The sequence below is a fragment of the Microcaecilia unicolor genome, chromosome 2 (assembly GCF_901765095.1).
Source record: "Microcaecilia unicolor chromosome 2, aMicUni1.1, whole genome shotgun sequence".
Classification (NCBI taxonomy): Eukaryota; Metazoa; Chordata; class Amphibia; order Gymnophiona; family Siphonopidae; genus Microcaecilia; species Microcaecilia unicolor.
In genome coordinates this window covers 25,094,114-25,116,897 of record NC_044032.1, presented here as the reverse complement: position 1 = coordinate 25,116,897, position 22,784 = coordinate 25,094,114, and the positions used below count along the sequence as shown (strand labels likewise).

Sequence of the window (22,784 nt, the reverse complement as noted above, 5' to 3'; positions counted from 1 at the left end):
CCACCCCTCCCAGTCCCATTCATCTCCTGCTCCTTCCCTCTGCTTCCCACCCCTCCCAGGCCCATTCATTTCTTGCTCCTTCCCTCTGCTTCCCACCCTTCCCAGTCCCATTCATCTCCTGCTCCTTCCCTCTGCTTCCCACCCCTCCCAGTCCCATTCATCTCCTGCTCCTTCCCTCTGCTTCCCACCCCTCCCAGGCCCATTCATTTCTTGCTCCTTCCCTCTGCTTCCCACCCCTCCCAGTCCCATTCATCTCCTGCTCCTTCCCTCTGCTTCCCACCCCTCCCAGGCCCATTCATTTCTTGCTCCTTCCCTCTGCTTCCCACCCCTCCCAGTCCCATTCATCTCCTGCTCCTTCCCTCTGCTTCCCACCCCTCCCAGTCCCATCCATCTCCTGCTCCTTCCCTCTGCTTCCCACCCCTCCCAGTCCCATCCATCTCTTGCTCCTTCACTCTGCTTCCCACCCCTCCCAGTCCCATCCATCTTCTACTGCCCCCCCCCCCCCGCGAGGTCCAAGATCATGACTCCGTTTACCCCCTCTCTTCCTCCCTCCCTCCGGCGCAGGCAACAGTCTTCAGCTTTTCCAGCGTTCCTGGCAGCGGTAGCGTTGTACACGCTGCCTTCGGTCTGCCCCGGAAGCCTTCTCTTCAAGTTCCTGTTCCCACCTATGCGGGAACAGGAACTTGAAGAGAAGGCTTTGGGGCAGAGCCGAAGGCAGCGTGTACAACGCTACCGCTGCCAGGAACGCTGGAAGACTGCTGCCTGCGCCGGAGGGAGGGAGGAAGAGAGAGGGGTAGACGGACACGCTCCTCTCGGTCCGCTTGCCTTCCCTGCCCTCTCTGTCTGCGTCCCGCCCGAAAGGAAATGACGTCAGAGGAAGGCGGGACGCAGATAGAGAGGGCAGGGAAGCCAAGCGGACCGAGAGGAGCGCGTGCCTGCCTGCATGTGGTTTTTTTTTTGTTTTTTTTTTAAACTAATGGTGCGGCGGCGCCTCGCGTCGTTTGGGGGGGCATTGCCCCCCCTCGCCCCCCCCCCCCAGTCTACGCCTATGGGAAAAAGGTATATCACAGCGGCATAGCCAGACCCAGTATTTTGGATGGGCCCAGAGTTAACTTAGACGGGCCCTTCCACACCATGCCGCACAACCCCCCCCCCCCCCCCCCCCGGGAGATCTAAAAAAAAAAAACGTAGGAATTTTTTTTTCACATCCACATCTCTCCTCCTCCACGGTGTCTTGGCATCTGTCCACCCGTCGCTGAACTCTGTCCCCCCCCTGTTGTACATTACAGGCGTCCCTGGCACCTGCAGTGATCTATTATTGCTGCCTGCGCCGGCCCAGCAGGCTTCCATCAGCCGGATCCCATCAGACAGGAAATGACATCAGCAAGACTGTAGGGTCAGCGCAGGCAGCAATAATGGATCACTGCAGGCGCTGGTAGGTGGCGTAGCTAAGGGTGGGCCCAGGTCCATCCACTTTGTGCTCAGGCCCACCTATAATGTGGCTGGCAGGAATCCCCAAGCCCCACCAGCCGAAAATTCCCAACAACTGTCCCTCCTGCATACCTTGTAAATAGCAGATCTTCCTCTCCAGTGAGCAGCGACTGATACATACTGCTCGCACCGGCCCCGCAGCCTTCCCTCTGACGTATTCCCGCCTATGCGGAAACAGGAAGTTGCATCAGAGGGAAGGCTGTGGGCCCAACATGAGCAGTGTGTATTAGTTCCTGCTCGCTGCCGGTGAAAATCTGCTATTTACTTTAAAACAGTTTTTATTGGGAAACATATTCTACAATGTACAGACATTAGCCATCAGTAAACGACATACAACCATAACTAGTGCATTATGACTCTTGAAAACTACCACTACTACCGTGTTTCCCCGAAAATAAGACACTGTCTTATATTAATTTTTGCCCCCCAAAATGCGCTAGGTCTTATTTTCAGGGGCTGTCTTATTTTTCGGGGAAACATCGGGGTTGGATCAGGGTTGGCCCGCCCGCTCTCCGTCACTCCCGGAACTAACCTTAAACACCTCCTTTCACCTTTGCAGCAGCAGGGCAGGCCACTCCTTCCTTCCATGTCCCGCCCTCGCCTGACGTAACGTCCGTGAGGGCGGGGCACGGAAGGAAGGAGAGATCTGCACTGCTGCTGCTTGCTGCGAAGGTGAAAGGAGGCGTTTAAGGTTAGTTCCGGGAGCGATGGAGGGTGGGTGGAGGGGGGGGGGCGGCGACCTCGGGTGGGGGGGCGGCCTGGGGGCGGCCTTGTCCGGCTCTCGGCGGCCCTGCTTTCAAACAAAAATTTGCTGGGTCTTACTTTCGGGGGAGGTCTTATATGTAGCAATTCAGGAAAACCTCTACTAGGTCTTATTTTCGGAGGATGTCTTACTTTCAGGGAAACAGGGTATTTAACATTTCTAAGATACAACAGTTTGGGGTAAAAATTTTCCATTTTTTGAGACAAATTTTGAATTATCAGTAGCCCGCTACAGCCTGAACATGTTCTGCTGGGAGGTGGATGCTTTGGCAGGGGCTGGTGCTGTCCATCAAAACTTACTACTCTGTAAGGCGTTTTTAATTGGGGGAAAAAAATGCATACTAGTCAATTGGGTGGGCCAAGAAGCTCCTACATACTGGCAGAGGCGCAACCGGTTGCATGCTTTCTTATTAATGGAACTGCGAGAGGTTCACCTGCACCTTAAAAGACAAAAGGAGTTTTATTTAACCTGGAAAAATGACATACAGGTTCTAGCGCCACGAGCGCATAGTTTTACTGTCAATCAGATGGGGGATTCCCTTACTTAGAATGGGAGGAACAAGGCAGTCTCGGGGTGAGGGCAAGGGCTCATATTAACAGAGCTGGATTATCCTGGTGGGGTATTAAGGGATTGGAAAGAGAGAGGGGAAGGGGGCTTCTACAGGGGGGTATGGACGGTAGGGTCTGGGGGGAGTAGGGGATTGAGGATGGGGGGAGGGAAGTTTATTCTGTAATAGGTGGGATATGATGCAGTTCAGGGGTTGGGCTAATAAAGGCTGATATCCAGCAGATCGCCAAGACCTGTCGTTTCTTTCTTTACAACATCTGTAAAATCCGCCCCTTTCTTTCCGAGCACTCTACCAAAACCCTCATCCACACCCTTGTCACCTCTCGTTTAGACTACTGCAATCTGCTTCTTGCTGGCCTCCCACTTAGTCACCTCTCCCCTCTCCAGTCGGTTCAAAACTCTGCTGCCCGTCTCATCTTCCGCCAGGGTCGCTTTACTCATACTACCCCTCTCCTCAAGTCGCTTCACTGGCTCCCTATCCGTTTTCGCATCCTGTTCAAACTTTTTCTACTAACCTATAAATGTACTCACTCTGCTGCTCCCCAGTATCTTGCCACACTCGTCCTTCCCTACACCCCTTCCCGTGCACTCCGCTCCATGGATAAATCCTTCTTATCTGTTCCCTTCTCCACTACTGCCAACTCCAGACTTCGCGCCTTCTGTCTCGCTGCACCCTACGCCTGGAATAAACTTCCTGAGCCCCTACGTCTTGCCCCATCCTTGGCCACCTTTAAATCTAGACTGAAAGCCCACCTCTTTAACATTGCTTTTGACTCATAACCACTTGTAACCACTCGCCTCCACCTACCCTCCTCTCCTCCTTCCTGTACACATTAATTGATTTGATTTGCTTACTTTATTTTTTGTCTATTAGATTGTAAGCTCTTTGAGCAGGGACTGTCTTTCTTCTATGTTTGTGCAGCGCTGCGTATGCCTTGTAGAGCTATAGAAATGCTAAATAGTAGTAGTAGTAGTCTCTTGTAATCAGAGGTGATATTGTGATGTCATAATGCCTCAGGCCACCAATAAGAGCCAACCTCATCAGTGATGTCACAATGGCTTGATTGTCCTATACTTGGCTCACTTTTATTACATAGCTCTTTGAGCAGGGACTGTCTTTCTTCTATGTTTGTGCAGCGCTGCGTACGCCTTGTAGCGCTATAGAAATGCTAAATAGTAGTAGTAGTAGTAGTAGTAGTTTTATGTTGTTACAAGCAAGTGACATTTGTCTAAATGTAAAAACTACATGACGCACTGATCGCAGTGAAGTATCTTGTGGTCGATAGCATACTTGTATGTCTATACATTTGAGTTGTGGCTTGTAATGTTTGCAGTCATCAATAAAAACGTTGAACTCTAACATTTCTAAAGCGCTACCAGGGTTGCGCAGCGCTGTACAATTAACAAAGAAGGACAGCCCCTGCTCAAAGGAGCTTACAATCTAAAGGACAAAAAGTGCAGTCAATCAAATTGGGAGCAGTCTAGATTTCCTGGATAGAGGTACAATGGTTAGGTGCCGAAAGCGACATTGAAGAGGTGGGCTTTGAGCAAGGATTTGAAGATGGGTAGGGATATTACAATACATATTATTGCTATTCACATTTTTCTCCACTTTACATTCTTGCCCTCTCCTCTCCCACCTATCCCCCCCCCCCCTTTAACTGTGTGCATCTCCTATTAGTTACAAACATTCCCTTAATAAACATTTATCTGGCACCAGGCACTCAGTATCTTACTGGGTCTAACAACATTCTGAACCCACCTCCCATCTCGCTCCTTCATTCATCCTCCCAAGGGTGAACTCTCTCCCAAACCACTGACCCATCCTTACTGTAAGCTCCGCTGGTGCAAATGATCACATATGTTAGTTTATATTTAACAAAACTTGTTGACTTAACAAATGAACAGCCTTTTCCGCAACAATCCGAACTTGCCCTCCCCTCCTCTCTCCGCCCCCCCACCCCGGATTGAAAATCTGCTATTTAAAAGGTATGCGGGGGAGGGGGATGTTTGAGAGACCATGTGGAATGCAGGCGAGAGAGGGAGAGACCAAATCACTTGTGGGACATTGCGGAGTTCTTCTGTCCACCCATCTTGGGCCCAGGTCCACCCAAAATTGGGTGTCTGGCTACGCCCCTGCGCTGGGGATGCCTGTAAGGTACACCGGGGAGGGATGGGGTTCAGTGACGGGCGGGCAGATGCTGGGGTTCTGCGGAGGAGAAATGTTGATGTAGGGTTCTGCCTCTGGGTGGGCCTGAGCCAAGAATGGGTGGGCCTGTGCCCACCCATGCCCACTTGTAGCTACGCCACTGGTATATCAAATCCATGACCCCTTAATCCCTTTACTATAGTAGAATTTGCATGTTAGTAACCCTTACTTTGGTTAGCACACTGATTACTGCATGGCAAGTGATTCTTTAAGACCACGAGGGAATGCTGTCGCTGAAAAGCCATGAAGCTACAAAAGTGGGTGGGGTGCTTTGTGTCTCAGTGGTGACCCCCCTCCCCCCTTAGTGAGGTCATGAGAGGAGATTGCATAAAATGTCATGAAACATAGTGCCTCTCCTTAAGTCCTGGAACTCTATTACAACAAGTAACACATGCTCATTCTGGTATTAATCCGCAAACGCACCTTTTCCGGAGATGGGAAGGCGGTAGAACGAGAGGACATGAAATGAGATTAAAGGGGGGCAGACTCAGGAAAGATGTCAGGAAGTATTTTTTCACGGAGAGGGTGGTGGACGCTTGGAATGCCCTCCCGCGGGAGGTGGTGGAGATGAAAACGGTAACGGAGTTCAAACATGCGTGGGATATGCATAGAGGAATCCTGTGCAGAAGGAATGGATCCTCGGAAGCTTAGCTGAAATTGGGTGGCGGAGCAGTTGGGGGGAAGAGGGGGTGGTGGTTGGGAGGCGAGGATAGGGGAGGGCAGACTTATACGGTCTGTACCAAAGCCGGTGATGGGAGGCGGGACTGGTGGTTGGGAGGCGGGAAATACTGCTGGGCAGGCTTATATGGTCTGTGCCCTGAAAAGGACAGGTACAAATTCAAGGTAAGGTATACACATATGAGTTTGTCTTGGGCAGACTGGATGGACCATGCAGGTCTTTTTCTGCCGTCATCTACTATGTTACTATGTAACCTATAACCCTAGAATTCTGGGGGTTCACAGGGTAAACACAGTCATCCCTGTAGCATGGAACAGTGCTCGCCATTCTCCTGACCTTTCTCCCACACCTGCACCTGTCGAAAAGGCCAACACACAATCAGCCTCTCCAGAAAATTCTCCTGCGGACCCAATAACAGATACCATCACCAACGTCTGCAGCATGTGGAGAATAACTGGACTGCCTGCGTTAAGGGCTGATCTGGCAGGCCTGGGATCTGGAGGTAATTATTCTCTAGGACTTAAGATAACAATCCACTGCCAATCAACACTTCATTTTCTGTAGCTTGGGACTCCCCGCCCCCCCCCCCCCCCCACCCCATACTTCCTCCACCCCACCTCTCTCAAGATAATAAGCACCATCGACTGCAATCCGCCAGGGCACTTCTGAGATATTTAACTTCTCTTTTTTTTTTCCCTCCTCAGCACCACTGGCCCCACCACTTCATTACAATGGATTTTATAGTAAAGACATCAAATTGAAGAAAGAACTCAGCATCCAGACACGGACTGTAAGTTATTGGATTTCCTGCCCGCAATTACATTGGGAAAGCAAGCTTCTATTTACCTGTGTAGACCATTCCATTTATTTCTATTGACATGTTGATGCTGCTAATGCTGTTGGTAGACAGGTTCAATGCTGTCTCTTGTCTGTCATCTGTCGAAAGAAGTAAGGAGGAAAGAAAATGCCAATATGAGCATTAACAGAAACAGAACTCAGATGGGCCAGGTCATGAAATAAAGTCGGCATGATAAGTTGCCCCCTGGGTATTAATCTCGCTGACAGTCTACAGTGGACATCACTAAGAAGTTACTTTTTTGTGTGAGAGCGTCTCTGTGTTTGGTTTTGGTTTTATTCTGGGGTTTTTTTCACTTGGATGGGGGTGGGGGGAGGGGTAGAAAAGGTGAAGGATCTGCCCTGATTGGGATTTAGAGACCTTGCTCCCTGATTGCTTTGGTAGTCTAGATAATGGCAGAATGGTGCTGGTTCTACCTTGCTGGTTCTGTTTTAAATTTTTGCTATGGGGCAACATGACAGAATAGGTCACAATGCAAAGTGAAAACCCTGCTTCTGTTTCCACCTCTGTCACTTACTGCAGGAATTTCAGAGGGTCACTTGATCTCCCTGTGCTAAAACGTAAGGATGTAAAGGCTCTGGGGCAGGGGCGTAGCCAGACTTCGGCACATTTTAGCCCCCCCCCCCCCCCCCCGGCCATTGCCGACCCCCCACCACCACTGCCGACCCCCCCACCACCGCCAACAACTTTGACCCCCCCCTGCTGACGACCCTCTCGACCCCCCTCCTGCCGCCAACCCTACCCCGCCGCCGCCTACCTTTGCTGGCGGGGGACCCCAACCCCCGCCAGCCGAGGTCCTCTTCTTCCGGCGCAAAACGTGCAGGACGTCAGACTCAGAAACTGAACGAAGCCTTGCGCCGGAAGAAGAGGACCTCGGCTGGCGGGGGTTGGGGTCCCCCACCAGCAAAGGTAGGCGACGGCGGGAGGGGGGGGGTCAAGGGGGCCGTCAGCAGGAGGGTCCAGGGCCAAATCTACGGGGGCCCAGGCCCCCGTGGCCCCACGTAGCTACACCACTGCTCTGGGGTATGTATTTTAGAAACTGGATCCTGTACAGCATTGTGTACACACAGAGGACAATTCTGTAACAGTGTCTCCTACATTTAGGACTTGAGGGCTATCCCCCGGGATTCTATATATGGTGCCTTCATTTCTGTGTGGAAATTGAAGTGTATTCTATAACAATGCGTGTAACTAATCAGCGCTGTTAATTGGATGTTAACAAGCAATTATCAGCATTAATTGGCATCAAGATTTATGTGCACAACTCGCTAAGTGTATGCTGTGACGTGGTGCATTTAAATTCTAAGTTGCATAGATGAAAAAGGGGTGTGGCCACGGGCGGGGTTTCTAAAATCTATGCATGTTGTTTTAGAATACAACTGCTCTGCGCCTAATTTAGGCGTTGGGATTTACGCCAAGTAAAACATGGTGTGAATGGCCACAACTAAATTTGACTGCATGGAAAGGTGCTCAGCGTATTCTACACAACACGCAGAAATTTAAGCCTATTCTATAAAATATAGGCGTACTTTATAGAATATGCCTAGACATTATTTTTTTTTACGCGCAGAATTTTCTTGCGCCGTATGTAGAATCTAGCCCTATGTATATGGCGCCTATTCTGTAAAGGAAAGTCGGTGCCGACTTTCCTTTCTAGAATACTAGCAAAACAGGTAAAATAGGCACCTAGAATTTAGGAGCAAGTAAAGCTCGTACCTAGATTGCTAAAACATGCACATAGAGAGGGGCATAATCGAACGGGGACTACCATCTCTAAGGACGTCCCGGCGAAGGGGCAGGGAAACCGCTATTATCGAAACAAGATGGGAGTCCATCTTCCTTTTCGATAATACAGTCGGGGACGCCCAAATCTCAACATTTAGGTCGACCACGGTTTTCAGCGATAATGGAAACCAAGGATGCCCACCTCAAAAACGACCAAATCCAAGGCATTTGGTCGTGGGAGGGGCCAGGATTCGTAGTGCACTGTTCCCCCTCACATGCCAGGACACCAACCGGTCACCCTAGGGGGCACTGCAGTGGACTTCACAAATTGCTCCTAGGTGCATAGCTCCCTTACCTTCGATGCTGAGCCCCCCCAACCCCCCCCCCAAACCTACTGCCCATAACTGTACACTACTACCATAGCCCTAAGGGGTGAAGGGGGGCACCTACATGTGGGTACAGTGGGTTTGTGGTGGGTTTTGAAGGGCTCACATTTAGCACCACCATAAGTGTAAGGTGGGGGGAGATGGGCCTGGATCCGCCTGCCTGAAGTGCACTGCACCCACTAAAACTGCTCCAGGGACCTGCATACTGCTGTCATGGAGCTGGGTATGACATTTGAAGCTGGCATAGAGGCTAGCAAAAAAATAAAAAAAATAAAAATTTTTTTAGGGTGGGAGGGGGTTAGTGACCACTGGGGGAGTAATGGGAGGTCATTCTCAACTCCCTTCGCTGGTCATCTGGTCAGTTTGGGCACCTTTTTGAGGCTTGGTGGTGAAAAAAAATGGACCAAGTCACGTTGACCAAATGCTCGTCAGGGACGCCCTTCTTTTTTCCATTATCGGCCGAGGACGCCCATCTCTTAAGCACACCCCAGTCCCGCCTTCGCTACGCCTCTGACACTCCCCCGTGAACTTTGGTCGTCCCCGTGATGGACTGCAGTTGAGGGCGCCCAAAATTGGCTTTCGATTATGCCGATTTGGGAGACCCTGAGAGAAGGGCGCCCATCTCCCGATTTGTGTCAGAAGATGGGCGCCCTTCTCTTTTGAAAATGCCTCCGAGAGTCTTCTATAATTTATATGCTGAACTCTGCGTTCCGCCCATGTGTACGTCCACCTTCAAACTATATGCTATCATACTTAGGCGCCTTTTTATAGAACGGCACAGAGCCAGAATTTGGGCATTTCAGTGTGTACGTGAACCCCTAAGTGTGTATATATGCCAGTATTCTAGTCATTTACGTGAATACTTGCTTCCTAAATGTTGGCGCCCACTTTACAGAATTATCCCCTGACCCCATGATATTCAGCGCTATTAACCGGCCAGGAATGGCTCCTGGCTGGTTAAATAGCATTTAACTGGCTATCTGTGATATATTCAGTGCATCGCCGGCTAAGTTCGTTAGCTAAATCGGGCCACCCAAATAGAAGGCCTATCTATAAACTTAACCAGCCAGCGCTGAATGTTGGCTTAGCCAATTAAGTTTAAACCCTATAGTACAAAAATAAAGCGGATATTCAATGCATTCAATGAATATCGGGGCTCACCGCCGACCATGGGAGTTAGCCAGGCCTGCCTCCCGTGGTCTGAATACTGGCCCCTGACAGTCTTCTATCAATCAAGCTGTATCAGACTGTATCCAAAATTGAAATTCCTAGCCCAGGCTCACACTGCCTGTCTGCTTCTGTTGTGGACACAATATTTTTCAAGCCTGAGGAGGAAACGGAGCGTGAAGACAGTGGATGCATTTCTGTGAGAAATGACTTTGAAAATTACCCCTGACGCAGCATTCGCGAAACGGGGACTCCCTGTCCAGGTTATGAACTGAGAAGCGCCACCAGAAGGACACTTGAGCGTGCATACAGAGCTAAGTGGGTTTTGGCTAGACTTACTAGATGTGCATTCAATAGACTATATTCAATAATTGGCCGATTCAATTAACGATTAGACTGGTCAAACTATATTCAACAATTAACCAAGCCAGTCCACAATACATGTAATTATATTTCTTCACCACAGATATATTTGAATATTGTTCAACAAATCTTCAGCAGTCAATATTCTCTTATAGCGTTTATATACTTTTATAAATTGCCTCAGTGATGTGTGTCGTCCACCACCCTTACAGGCTTTATGTGGCGACCGATAGTAACATCAACCTCTTCATTGGCCCAATTTATTCTTTTATAGGCTACTTAAACTATAGTTTATATAGAAAACGTGTCAACTTTTACACTTATCTTATCTGTTGGACTCGGGGGTATCACTGTCCGACATGCATGTTTCGCTTGCAACGGCAAGTTGTCTCAAGGACCTACCCCCCGTAGTCTTCCTAGAAATACTATGGTGGAGCTGGCGCTAGGAAGACTACGGGGGGTAGGTCCTTGAGACAACTTGCCGTTGCAAGCGAAACATGCATGTCGGACAGTGATACCCCCGAGTCCAACAGATAAGATAAGTGTAAAAGTTGACACGTTTTCTATATAAACTATAGTTTAAGTAGCCTATAAAAGAATAAATTGGGCCAATGAAGAGGTTGATGTTACTATCGGTCGCCACATAAAGCCTGTAAGGGTGGTGGACGACACACATCACTGAGGCAATTTATAAAAGTATATAAACGCTATAAGAGAATATTGACTGCTGAAGATTTGTTGAACAATATTCAAATATATCTGTGCATATTTGGATTGCTTGAAAAGTTTGCACCAAGAAGATACAGTATATTGTTAGATGGCGTAGTGGACACATAAAGTATAGAGCAGCACATTTAAGAGAATTGGTGACTGATTAAACATGAGGAGTTTTTTTTAAAAGCTATATGATGGCACGCCGAGCTCAGGCCTTATAGTCCGCTGAGGGGGACTGGCTGGGCGGCGACTCGGAGGCTTTTTTTCTCCACATTGTGTCCACAACAGAAGCAGGCAGGCAGTGCGAGCCTGGGCTAGGAATTTCAGTCTTCTATCAATGACGTGTAAGAGCACGTCGGTACAGCCACAATAGTATTTCAACCAAGAGATCTGGGCTCAGGTCTGGCTGCGTTAGCAGACCCTGGCAGTGCTGTACTGATGGCACTCACAAGCACACGCATAAACTGCCCTCAGGCCGAGCCTAGCAGATAAGCTAAAGAGGAGGCACTGGCAATGGCTTCAGAGAGCAGTCCTTATAGTACATCAGAGGGAACACAATCCAAAGGAGGAGTTGGCCTAGTGGCAGTGGTGTGCTGGAGCAGGCTCTCACAGGCTCGCAAGAGCCGGTTGTTAAGTTTTTAAGAATTTTGGGAGCCGGTTGTTAAAGTAGGGCCCTCCATGGCTACTTTAACAACTGGCTCCCAAAATGTGGGCTTGGGCCCCCTGCTGAATTCTCTTTTACTTTGCTAGTGGGGATGCTGAGCCCTGCCAGCCAAATAAATAGACTGCTTTTGCTCCCCGCTCCTTGTTTCCAGCTCTGAGCAGCAGGCTGGGACTTCTCCAGCATGTGTGAGAAGTTTCAGCATGCTGCTCAGAGCAACACGTTGGGAGTGGTGGCAGTCTATTTATTGGCTGCCAGCAAAGGTATGCCAAACGTGCCCGCACGAAGGGAGGGAGGAGAGAGGGGCAAGTGTTGCCCCCCCCCCCTGGCCCTTCCAACTGCAGAGCTGGCTACGTCCGGAGAAAGAGCCTGTTGTTAAAAATTTACCAGCACACCCCTGCCTAGTGGCCTAACATAAAACACAAAACAACCCGGTTGATTGAGAGGGTCATAAGAGCCCAGGCCTTCCGAGTCATTGGGGGAAAGGTGTAGCTGGTAGGGGATGGGGTTTGGGATCTCTGGGGGAGGGTGGGGAACAAGGATGTAGTAGCTTTATGATATTTATGTGATGCTTTAATAAAAATGTTTCAAATAAAACACAAAAGAAAGGGGTGAAAGCACAACAAATTCCAAATGACCAACACAAACAAGGCGTAAGCGCGTCCAAAAAGTCAACTGACCCAAAAGATCCTACACGGGCCGTGTTTCGGCAACAAGCCTTCCTCAGGGGTCAATATGGTTCAGATAAAACAGCATCACAGAGAACGTGAAACCCATTAGAATGCTGGACCCCTGAGGAAGTCTTGTTGCCGAAACACGGCCCGTGTAGGGTCTTTTGGGTCCGTTGACTCTTTGGACGCTCTTACTCCTTGTTTGTGTTGGTCATTCGGAATTTGTTTTGCTTTCACCTCTTTTGTGGAAGTTGTGGACCCCCTTTTTCCTTTTTTTCACCTAGCCTAACATACAACACAAAGTGGAACAAACTACAGCTCACATGACGTTAGTGTAAAGCACAAAAAAGAGCAGTAGCAAAAGATAGAAATTACTTCTACAGTCCGTGTCCGGCAAATGGCAAAAGACAGGTGAAGCTTCGGCAACTCCAGTGTTGTAGGTCACTTTATGGTCATGTGCTAAGAGTGAGGGTGCTTTGCAGCTCAGTGGGGAGGGAAGACATCTTGACTGGTAAGTTGAATACCGTCAGCAATACTTGGGGATGATATGTCGTTATAACCAAGACACCACCATGTGTTTGGCTGCCTATATGGTTGGCATGATGGAGACTTGACCACCAGAGTCGAGGCATGAGTGACTGGGGCCACACTGTGGTAGCTGCAGCTCCGGCCACCTTGTTGGGCAGACTGGATGGATTGTGTGGGTCTTTATCTGTTGCCATTTACTGTGTTACTTAGATGATACAACTCATGTGTGTAAAGTAACATTTTAAAGTTTTAAACTGTTAAATGTTTATATTTTTAATAAAAGAGCATTAGAAGTTGGAGTATCCAATTGAGGGAGGCTTCTTATGGGACATCCCAAGACCTGACTTTCAACTCTCTGTATTCAAGTATCTGCTGTACCACTTTTTAATAAGTGCATAGCAATATATATATATATATATATATATATATATATATTTACATTTGTACCCCATGCTTTCCCACTCATGGCAGGCTCAATGCGGCTTATATGGGGCAATGGAGGGTTAAGTGACTTGCCCAGGCTGCCTGTGCCTGAAGTGGGAATCAAACTCAGTTCCTCAGTTCCCAGGACCAAAGTCCACCACCCTAACCACTAGGCCATTCCTCCACTGTTGCTACTATTGGAGATTCTACATGGAATGTTGCTATTCCACACAACATTCCATGTAGAAGTCGGCCCATGCAGATCACCAATGTGGCCGTGCAGGCTTCTGCTTCTGTGAGTCTGACGTCCTGCACGTGACTCACAGAAACAGAAGCCTGCGCAGCCTTCTACATGCTAGTGGAATAGCAACACAACATTCCATGTAGAATCTCCAATAGTAGCAACATTCCATGTAGAATCTCCAATAGTATCTATTTTATTTTTCTTACATTTGTACCCTGTGCTTTCCCACTCATGGCAGGCTCAATGCGGCTTACATGGGACAATGGAGTGTTAAGTGACTTGCCCAGAGTCACAAGGAGCTGCCTGTGCCGGGAATTGAACTCAGTTCTTCAGTTCCCCAGGACCAAAGTCCACCACCCTAACCACTAGGCCACTCCTCCATCACCACATAAGAATCTGTCACTGCGATCACATATCTGGATCAGCACTGAATAAGATTAACTTCAAACTTCACTCGATACCCACGAAGCCCGCACCGGGAACCTTGGCATTTCGGCAGGGACCCCCGCCTTTATTTGGAGTTCCTGTTCTTCAAGTGAATTGCTACGTTAAAAGGTACAACCAGAGTTCAACATACGTACTTTTTAAAGAAATATCTACAATACATATTATTTGGTGCTTACAGACATCCCAAATTAGACTCCTTCATCATAACATATATAAAACCAAAGCAGTCTGAGAAAAAATGGCCTCACTCCTTTTCAGGATGCCAACACTACAACGTCTAAAACGTCATGACATCGGTCTGTACAAACTCTTACAACCGGTCAATCTCACAGCTTAAGCCATGAGGTTCAATACAATCTAATTTAAAGATCCAAGGCCGTTTTTTAAGTAACAAAAGGGAGTCAATGTTCTCTCCATGTCAAAATGGTGTAAGTACTTCAAGGGCACAGAATTTTAGTTGCATAAATTCATGCTTATGCTGAATGCAATGAGTAACCATGAGCACTGTTTCATCTTGGCAGTGTAGACGACATTGATGTTCTAAGTCATGTTTTTAAAGGACAAAGTGTTTCACCAACATATAGCGGTGTACAAGGACACCATAATGCATACGCAACATTAGAGTAATAATGGAACAAACGGACATTAAAAAAATGTTTCATTGACGATGTTTTCCTTATTTGTTTGGGTTCAGCTGAAGAATTAAAGCACTCTATTGAGTGCTTGAATTCTTGTGATCCCAATTTAAAATTCACATATACATTTGATCCATATTAAGTTCATTTTTTGGATTTAACCATTATGGTTACTGGTGCTGTTTTTGTGTTTTCTGTTTTTCGGAAACCCATTGATAGGAAGGACATTTTGCATTTTCACAGTTGTCATCCTCGCAAACTACATAAAAATATTCCAGTGGGTCAGTTTTTATGATTGAAGTGTGTTTGTTCTTTCCTTCAAGAATTTAAATCTTAATCCTTCTGTCATGTCCCCTACCTCAACGCACACTTGACTGGCACAGCCCTGAGCCATGTGTGTGTAGTTCTTCTCTGGCTGCAAGCTCCTTGATTGCTTTGCTTCCATGCACCTGGCTCTGCTCTCTCTCTGCCTAGCTTCCAGGCTCCTTGATTGCTTTGCTTCCACCCACCTGCGTCTGCTCTCCCTCTGCCTGGCTTCCCTTGCTTCTCTCCTATTGGTCTTCCAGTTCCTCCTTCCCCTGCTTTTCTCCTATGGCTGTGCCCCTTCTCCCTGTTGATGTCAGACGCTAGCACTTTATCAGCTGAGCTCTCCCTAGACTCCTTGCTTCGGCTTCTACTTTGGTAGGTGTTACTTGCTCAGTAGTGTGCTTCTCCTCTACTTTGTTCTTCGTTGCTGACTCTGCCTGTACCTGGATTACTCTCGTGTCTGCTGCCTGCCTACTGACTCTGCCTGTACCTGGATTACTCGTGTCTGCTGCCTGCCTACTGACCTTGCCTGTACTTGGATTACTCGTGTCTGCTGCCTGCCTACTGACCTTGCCTGTACCTGGAATACTCTTGTGTCTGCTGCCTGCCTACTGACCTTGCCTGTACCTGGATTACTTTCATACCTGCTGCCTGCCTACTGACTCTGCCTGTACCTGGATCACTCTCTTACCTACTGCCTGTCTGGCCATCACGTTCATCACCCCGCTTCCTGCTCCATCTCGTAAGCCCTGCAGGCCGCCCTCATCTAGGGGGCTCAACCTCTGGGGAACGGCGGTCAGCGCAGGTGAAACCCGGGGTTGTCCGACCGCCAAGCAGAACCTGGTCCAAGTACTGGGCTCGGCAGCGCTCTACTTGGTACAAGAACTCACAGGTCTGACACCTTCTTAGTATTTCAAAGATTCCAAGATCAGGGGTACCCAATGAAAATGATAAAAAAAGGGTTAATTTTTACAATTGAAGTGAGTTTGTTCTTTCCATCAATAATTTAAATCTTAATCCTTCTTACTATTTCAAAGATTCCAAGATCAGGGGTACCCAATAAAAATAATTCAAAAGGCGTAAGAGTTAACTGGACTGAACAATTCTTACAGTATTTACTATGACTATCAAAAAAGCACTCATCCAATCGTGTAGTTTGAGTTTTACTTTACTCAACTGGAGCACACAGAATGAGATCTATTATTTTGAAGTACTTGCATATTTTACAATTACATTATTTTGTAGAGACACTCCACTTTTTGCCTTTAAACACGGGAGAAATTTAAGAGACATGTTGGTATCATCACACCTACAGAATAGGATGGTGGCACCTAGAACTCTATAGGATAAAGATAATTTTCCCTGTGGACAATGTGGTCTTTGTCCATCTTTGTTTTCAGGCAATGTAATTTTTTTAAGTGGTCAAAAGACCATAATGAACATTACCTGACACCTAGGTCATAATGAAACCAAAGACCTTAATGATCATTACCTGACTCTTCCTCCCCTCTCTCTCTCTAAGACTCCCAATCCAAACTACCATACATGTACGTCACCCCACCACAATATCACTTTGTATTATTCACACCAAGTGTGAATATTTATTTATTTATTTATTACATTTGTATCCTACATTTTCCCATCTATTTGTTGGCTCAATGTGGCTTACATGTTACCGTTAACGGCGAAAGCCGATTATGGTATGAACAAAGTGTTTGTTCATACCATAATCGGCTTTCACCGTTAACGGTAACATGTAAGCCACATTGAGCCTACAAATAGGTGGGAAAATGCAGGATACAAATGTAATAAATCAATCAATCAATCAATCAATCAATCAACTGAATGCTTTTTCTACTTGCCAGACACCTAATGTTGTGTAAGCTGGTGTATGTTGGTAAAACTCTTTGCCCTTTAAAAACACAACATAGAACACCGAAGTCGTCTACACTGCCAAGATGAAACAGTGCTCATTGTTTCTCATTGCATTCAGCATAAACATGAGTTTATGCAATTAAAATTCTGTGCCCTTGAAGTACTTACACCGCTTTGACGTGGAGAGAATATTGACTCCCTTTTGTTACTTAAAAAACGGCCTTGGATCTTTAAATTAGATTGTATTGAACCTCGTGGCTTAAACTGCGAGACTGACCAGTTGGAAGAGCTTGATGCTCCGTAAGTTTGTACAGACCAATGTCATGACGTTTTAGACGTTGTAGTGTTGGCGTCCTGAAAGGGGTGAGGCCATTTTTTCTCAGACTGCTTTGGTTTTATATTTGCTGGATATATTATGATGAAGGAGTCTAATTTGGGATGTCTGTAAGCATCTACTAACATTTATTGTAGATATTTCTTTAAAAGCACATATGTTGAACTCTGTGTGTATCTTTTAGCTTGTAGTGATTCACTTGAAGAACAAGAACTCTGGATGAAGGCGGGGGATCCCTGCCGAAATGCCAAGGTCCCTGTTGCGGGCATTGAGTGAAGACTGATGTTAGTCTTGTTCAGCGCTGATCCAGATAAATGATCACAGTGAAGGTGATGGATTATCACAATATTTACTTGATATTGTTATGCACTTATTAAAAACTGGTAAGAGCAGATGATTGAAGACAGAGAGTTGAAGGTCGGGTCTTAATGGGATGTTCCATAAGAAGCCCTACGATCTCGATTGGATATTTCTACTTCTGATGCTCTTCCATTAAAAATATAAACATTTAACAATTTAAAGTTTTAAAATTTAATGATAGATTTTACACTCGAGTTGTATCATCTAAGTAATTTTTATTTTTTGCTATTGCTCTTTTTTTTGTGCTTCAACTGGTGACTTAACATAACACTGCCATGTGGAAAGTCCCCAGTTCAATCTCCGAGCTGGGTCTTTGGCTCCCTAAGGGACACGTTTATAATGCCACGGTAGAGCTACCGAGGCGCTGTCATGCACCAATCCAGCAGTACCGCTGGCCTTCTGCAGGAGCCGGAGGTAGTGCCGCCCCCAGCATGCGGCATTTCAGGTGCGACAGAATTTTTTTTGGGGGGGGGGGGTGATTGGCCGAGTTTCGGCAACAGCCTTCCTCAGGGGTCAATGTCTTCAATGTGAACTCAGTGGGACAAAAGTTCATATACAATCTCCCTTGAAACCAACCTGCTGCAGCACGCAACTGTTATTTAAATGTGAACTTGTCCCATTAAGTTCACATTGAAGACGTTATTGACCCCTGATGAAGACTGTTGCCGAAATTCGGCCAAGTAGGGTCATTCTTCAATAAAAGTCTATGTGAAACCTTGGTTGTTTTTCCTCCTTTCCTGGACCACCACCGCTGTTTCTTGGACCTCTGGCTGATTCTGGGAGGTCTTCTCCTTTTTTGTTTTCTGTCCTCTTCTCTATCACTTCCACTGGGAGGCTGAGTGAGAAGCCCTTAATACAACAGTCCCTGTTCAGACTGAGAGGATGGGAAGAAACATGAACCTCCAGAGGAAGGAAGGTCATGTGGCTTTATGGTACCTCGGTTGTTGATTCTGATGTTCATTGGGAACTGTGACGCCATGGCCAACAGGTTCTGCTGCAAAGCATGCTGCATCAGGCGTTGTTGCTCCTCTGCCATGAGGGCCATCTTCTTCTCAGGAGGTTCCCCAGACTCCAGCTTCTCTCGCAGCTGTTCCAGGGCTGCCGCTTGTGCTGCCTGAGCAGCAGCTGCCTGCACTGCTACTGCTTGGGCAGCAGCTACATGGTGTCCCGTCAGGCTCACGGGGATAGCGATTCGGTTGGGGATGCCTGAGGAGAGTCGGCATTCTTCTGGAATTAGAAGATAGTAAGACATTAATCAGATCGCGTGCTGCAGTCTGCCTGTGTTCTCATTTCTAGCCGTTACTGTTTTCCTGCCATTTTTTCACTAGGAAAACAATGGTTGCACTGCCAGGTTGGCTATCACAGACAAGTGAAAACGCTTATGCCGCCACACCTACATGACTGGCAGAACAAAGTACGGCAGACTTTAGTCGCAGAGATGTAACTTTATATAGTTAGGGTTATCATATGTCCGGATTTACCCGGACATGTCCGCTTTTTGAGGGCATGTCCGGGCAACCGGGTGGGTTTTGCCAATCTGCCCGTTTGTTCGGATTTCTGGACAAACAGGCAGATTGCTAGCCTCCCCTCCCCTTACTTGCTAGTGCCCTGGTGGTCTAGTGACCTCTTCCACCTTTGGGGCAGGAAAGAGCCCCCTCGTTCCTGCCCGGAGCGCTGCCCTGCATGCATCCTTCCTGTTCCTAATCCTCGGCGCCCATTCAAAATGGCCGCCGAGAGTTGAAGTGACCTTGCGAGACGTCAACTCTCGGCGGCCATTTTGAATCGGCACCGAGGATCAGGAACAGGAAGGATGCATGCAGGGCAGCACTCCAGGTCACTAGACCACCAGGGCAGTAGTAAGGTAAGGGGAGGGGGGTGACGGGGTATGTGACAGGGGGGAGGGGAAAATGTGACAGGGGGTGGAGCGAGGGTGTGAAAGGGAGCAGGGTGGGGCATGTGTCCTCCTTTTTGGGGGACAAAATATGGTAACCCTATATACAGTAGAATAAAAAATAGAAATGAGGGCTACTAAGTAGTATATTGGCATTTTATAAACTGTGTGGCAGGTGCTGCATAGTTTATAAAACAGCTGTATCTCCAATCCCTTTACTACTACTACTACTTAACATTTCTAGAGCGCTACTAGGGTTATGCAGCGCTGTACAATTTAACAAAGAGAGACAGTCCCTGCTCAAAGAGCTTACAATCTAATAGACAAGTGAACGGTCGGTCCGATAGGGGCAGTCAAATTGGGGCAGTCTGGATTCACTGAACAGTAAGGGTTAGGCGCCGAACGCAGCATTGAAGAGGTAGGCTTTAAGCAAAGACTTGAAGACGGGCAGGGAGGGGGCTTGGCGTAAGGGCTCAGGAAGGTTGTTCCAAGCATAGGGTGAGGCGAGGCAGAATGAGCGGAGCCTGGAGTTGGCGGTGGTGGAGATGGGTACTGAGAGTAGGGATTTATCCTGTGAACGGAGGTTACGGGCGGGAACGTAAGGGGAGATGAGGGTAGAAAGATAGTGAGGGGCAGCAGACTGAGTGCATTTGTAGGTAAGAAGGAGAAGCTTGAATTGAATGCGGTATCTGATCGGAAGCCAGTGAAGTGACTTGAGGAGAGGGGTGATATGAGTATATCGGTTCTGGCGGAATATGAGACATGCAGCAGAGTTCTGAACAGATTGAAGGGGGGATAGATGGCTAAGTGGGAGGCCGGTGAGGAGTAAGTTGCAGTAGTCCAGGCGAGAGGTAATGAGAGCGTGGACGAGAGTTCGGGTGGTGTGTTCAGAGAGTACTTCCCCCAGAAGTACTGATATAATTACCAAAAGTATGCGCATATATTTGTATGCAATATACAGACCCTTACACACATTTGTAGGGACAGACAAAATGGTTCCTCAAGTTAGAAAGCCATACATTGGAGAGGAGGACACACTTCTCTTGGCCCAGCTCATGGTGGGCTGGGAGAAGCTCTTTCGAGTGCCCGGCCAGCAAAGGGATCAATAGTTTATGAGTGGGGTCTGGGCATGCTTCCTAAAGAGATGCAACAGGCAGTCATTCTTCATGAGAGAGGTAAAAGTCCACAAGGGGGCAGCACTAAAAAGCCACAATAGAGTCAGAGAGCAGGAGAGGAGCATGGACGCTAACTGGAAGGCAAAAAATTATTTAGAGAGGGGCATGCGACTTGCCATACTGTCTCTTTTTTGCAGCTACATTCAAAGTGGTTTCCATAGTATATACAGGTACTTACTTGTACATTGGGCAAATGGAGGGTTAAGTGACTTGCCCAGAGTCACAAGGAGCTGTAGCGGGAATCAAACCCAGTTCCCCTGGATCAAGGTCTGCTCTACTAACCACTAGGCTACTCCTTCACTCCTTGAGGACGTTTAGGATGGGCTAGGGTGCTGTACTAGAGCCCCGTCAAAATCACTACCTGCAAGTGAGTACACTGCATTTGGCATCTTCCTGATGTCTTGGTCATGGTGGACAGAAGTACATGTCAGCCTGGAGGGGCCAGAGGAGCAGGTCACAACACTTAGGTGAGCATCTTATTTATAGTCTACAGAATGAGATTGGCCACCAGGGCCATGGTCCGTACAACATTTTCTACCACATGGTATCTATATTAATAATTCTCACCTCCAATTCTGAAGCTCACAGTGTGGCAGGGAAACACTGAAGCCCTGTACTGTTGCACCCTGTCAGCACCACTCACTCTCACTGTCACTCATACACCCGGCCTCAGCCACGCCCCCAGCCATGCCCCTTCCGGACATAATTCGCTACCTGAACGTTCCATTGAGGCCCCAAGATCCTGCAACTTCCGTGAAGGGTTCGTGGATTCATGGTGGTGAAGCCTCTCCACTCACCCTGTCTGTCTGGCACGCCCTCGCGTCTGTTAATATATGGCCTAGCTTTAAGGCTACCACTGGAATAGTGATGGCCAAAGCTATGCAGCCTAAAAACAACTGAAAAAGTACTGACTAGGCCAAACAACAAGTAAATGATTTAATATTTGAGAATCTGCAAAAAGCAGGTCTGAACAATGAGTCCTGCCACAAATTGGTACAATTTTTAATTCAAATATAGCACCTGTAATGAAAGATCAGATGAATAAAATGGAGCTTATTAGTTTTGGTATACAATGATACAGAGGTAATACAGAGTTCATGAGAAAGGTATGAAAAGTATTGCAGCCGGAAGATGTGAAACTGTTATCTCAACGCTTCCCAAAACATGTTGATAATTAGCAGTAGCTGAGAACGGAAGGAGGTGGGCACATCAGATAGCAGATCGCGTGGGAAAGTATGATCTCAGAAAGTGAGAAAGATTAGGAGCAAGGTTTCTCACCATTCACTTCTATGGAGAGGATAGAGTATAAAAGATGGGAGATTTTGGCTTAGTTTGAGAGTCTTCTCCAAAGCTTCTGTCAGACGGCGAAGCTCTGTCCGGTTGTACCCAGAATCTGTCTGCTGAATGTACCTGATTAAAGTCTGATGTACAAATAAAATCCTTATTCGAAATGATGATTTGTGGGCTTAACTTAATGATGAAAGGCTGTAAGTATAAATGCTTCTGCTGTATCAGGCTATCACTCGCTGCATTATATAACTTGTAACCTAAATCCAGTTTGTCATAAGGCTGGTATCTGTTCCTTGCCAGTGCTGAGAGGCGGACTAATGCGGGTCTCTTAGATCTAACGTCTCTTTCAGTGGCAACTCCTCTTAGAACTTCACAACCCCCTGATTGCCCCAGTTCTAGGGCTATTCAGAGATGGAGTCAGATTAAGGTCATTTAAGCCTTCTTGGGGGGGGCTCGGGACCCCTGGAATTCAAAACACGTCAAACGTCGTGACGTCCGGGGCGGAGCCATTTCGCTCGATCCGTGACGTCGCGCCCACAGCCGTTTCCACATGAACAACACGAACGCAACCCCTGGCCCTGCCTCACAATCACCTCCATTGCCTCACAATCACCTCCCACTGCACCGGCGATACACAAATGGCGCCCGACACGACCTTCCAAAACGCCATGGAACGAAACTTGCGGATCCTGTTTGCCCTGCTATGTTACGTGCGTCGCCGTGCGAACAGAGGGGAGCAGCAGTACTGACGACCTCTGTAGGGGTGGAAAGGGGCTGCAGTGGCTGCGCACACTCGAAACGTTTCTCTCCAATCCCCTTGCTAGCGCCCGTTTCATTCCGCCCAGAAACGGGCCTCTTTTACTAGTTACCAATAAGGAAGTTTAGTGGTGGGACAGAGGTTGGTTTGTTTGCTCCATCCCCAAAAAAGGTGTTCCACTGTCCCTCATCTTACTATATGGAAAGGATGGTAAGGGGCTAATTAAGGTTCTCCAGGAATGCTGGGAGCTGCTGCAGCTCACGTCCC

At 47.6% G+C, this 22,784-nt stretch overlaps 1 protein-coding gene across 1 annotated transcript in view; it reads right to left on the bottom strand.

The window, feature by feature from the left end:
• ARID3C (AT-rich interaction domain 3C) overlaps positions 1–22,784 on the bottom strand; it is a 509,889-nt gene that overhangs the window by 16,521 nt on the left and 470,584 nt on the right. Inside the window, exons 6-7 of the mRNA XM_030192839.1 lie at positions 18,341–18,631; positions 6,556–6,645 (exon numbers count right to left, since the gene is read on the bottom strand). Of these exons, the coding sequence (XP_030048699.1) occupies positions 6,556–6,645; positions 18,341–18,631 (381 nt within the window). The remainder of the gene's footprint in view (positions 1–6,555; positions 6,646–18,340; positions 18,632–22,784) is intronic.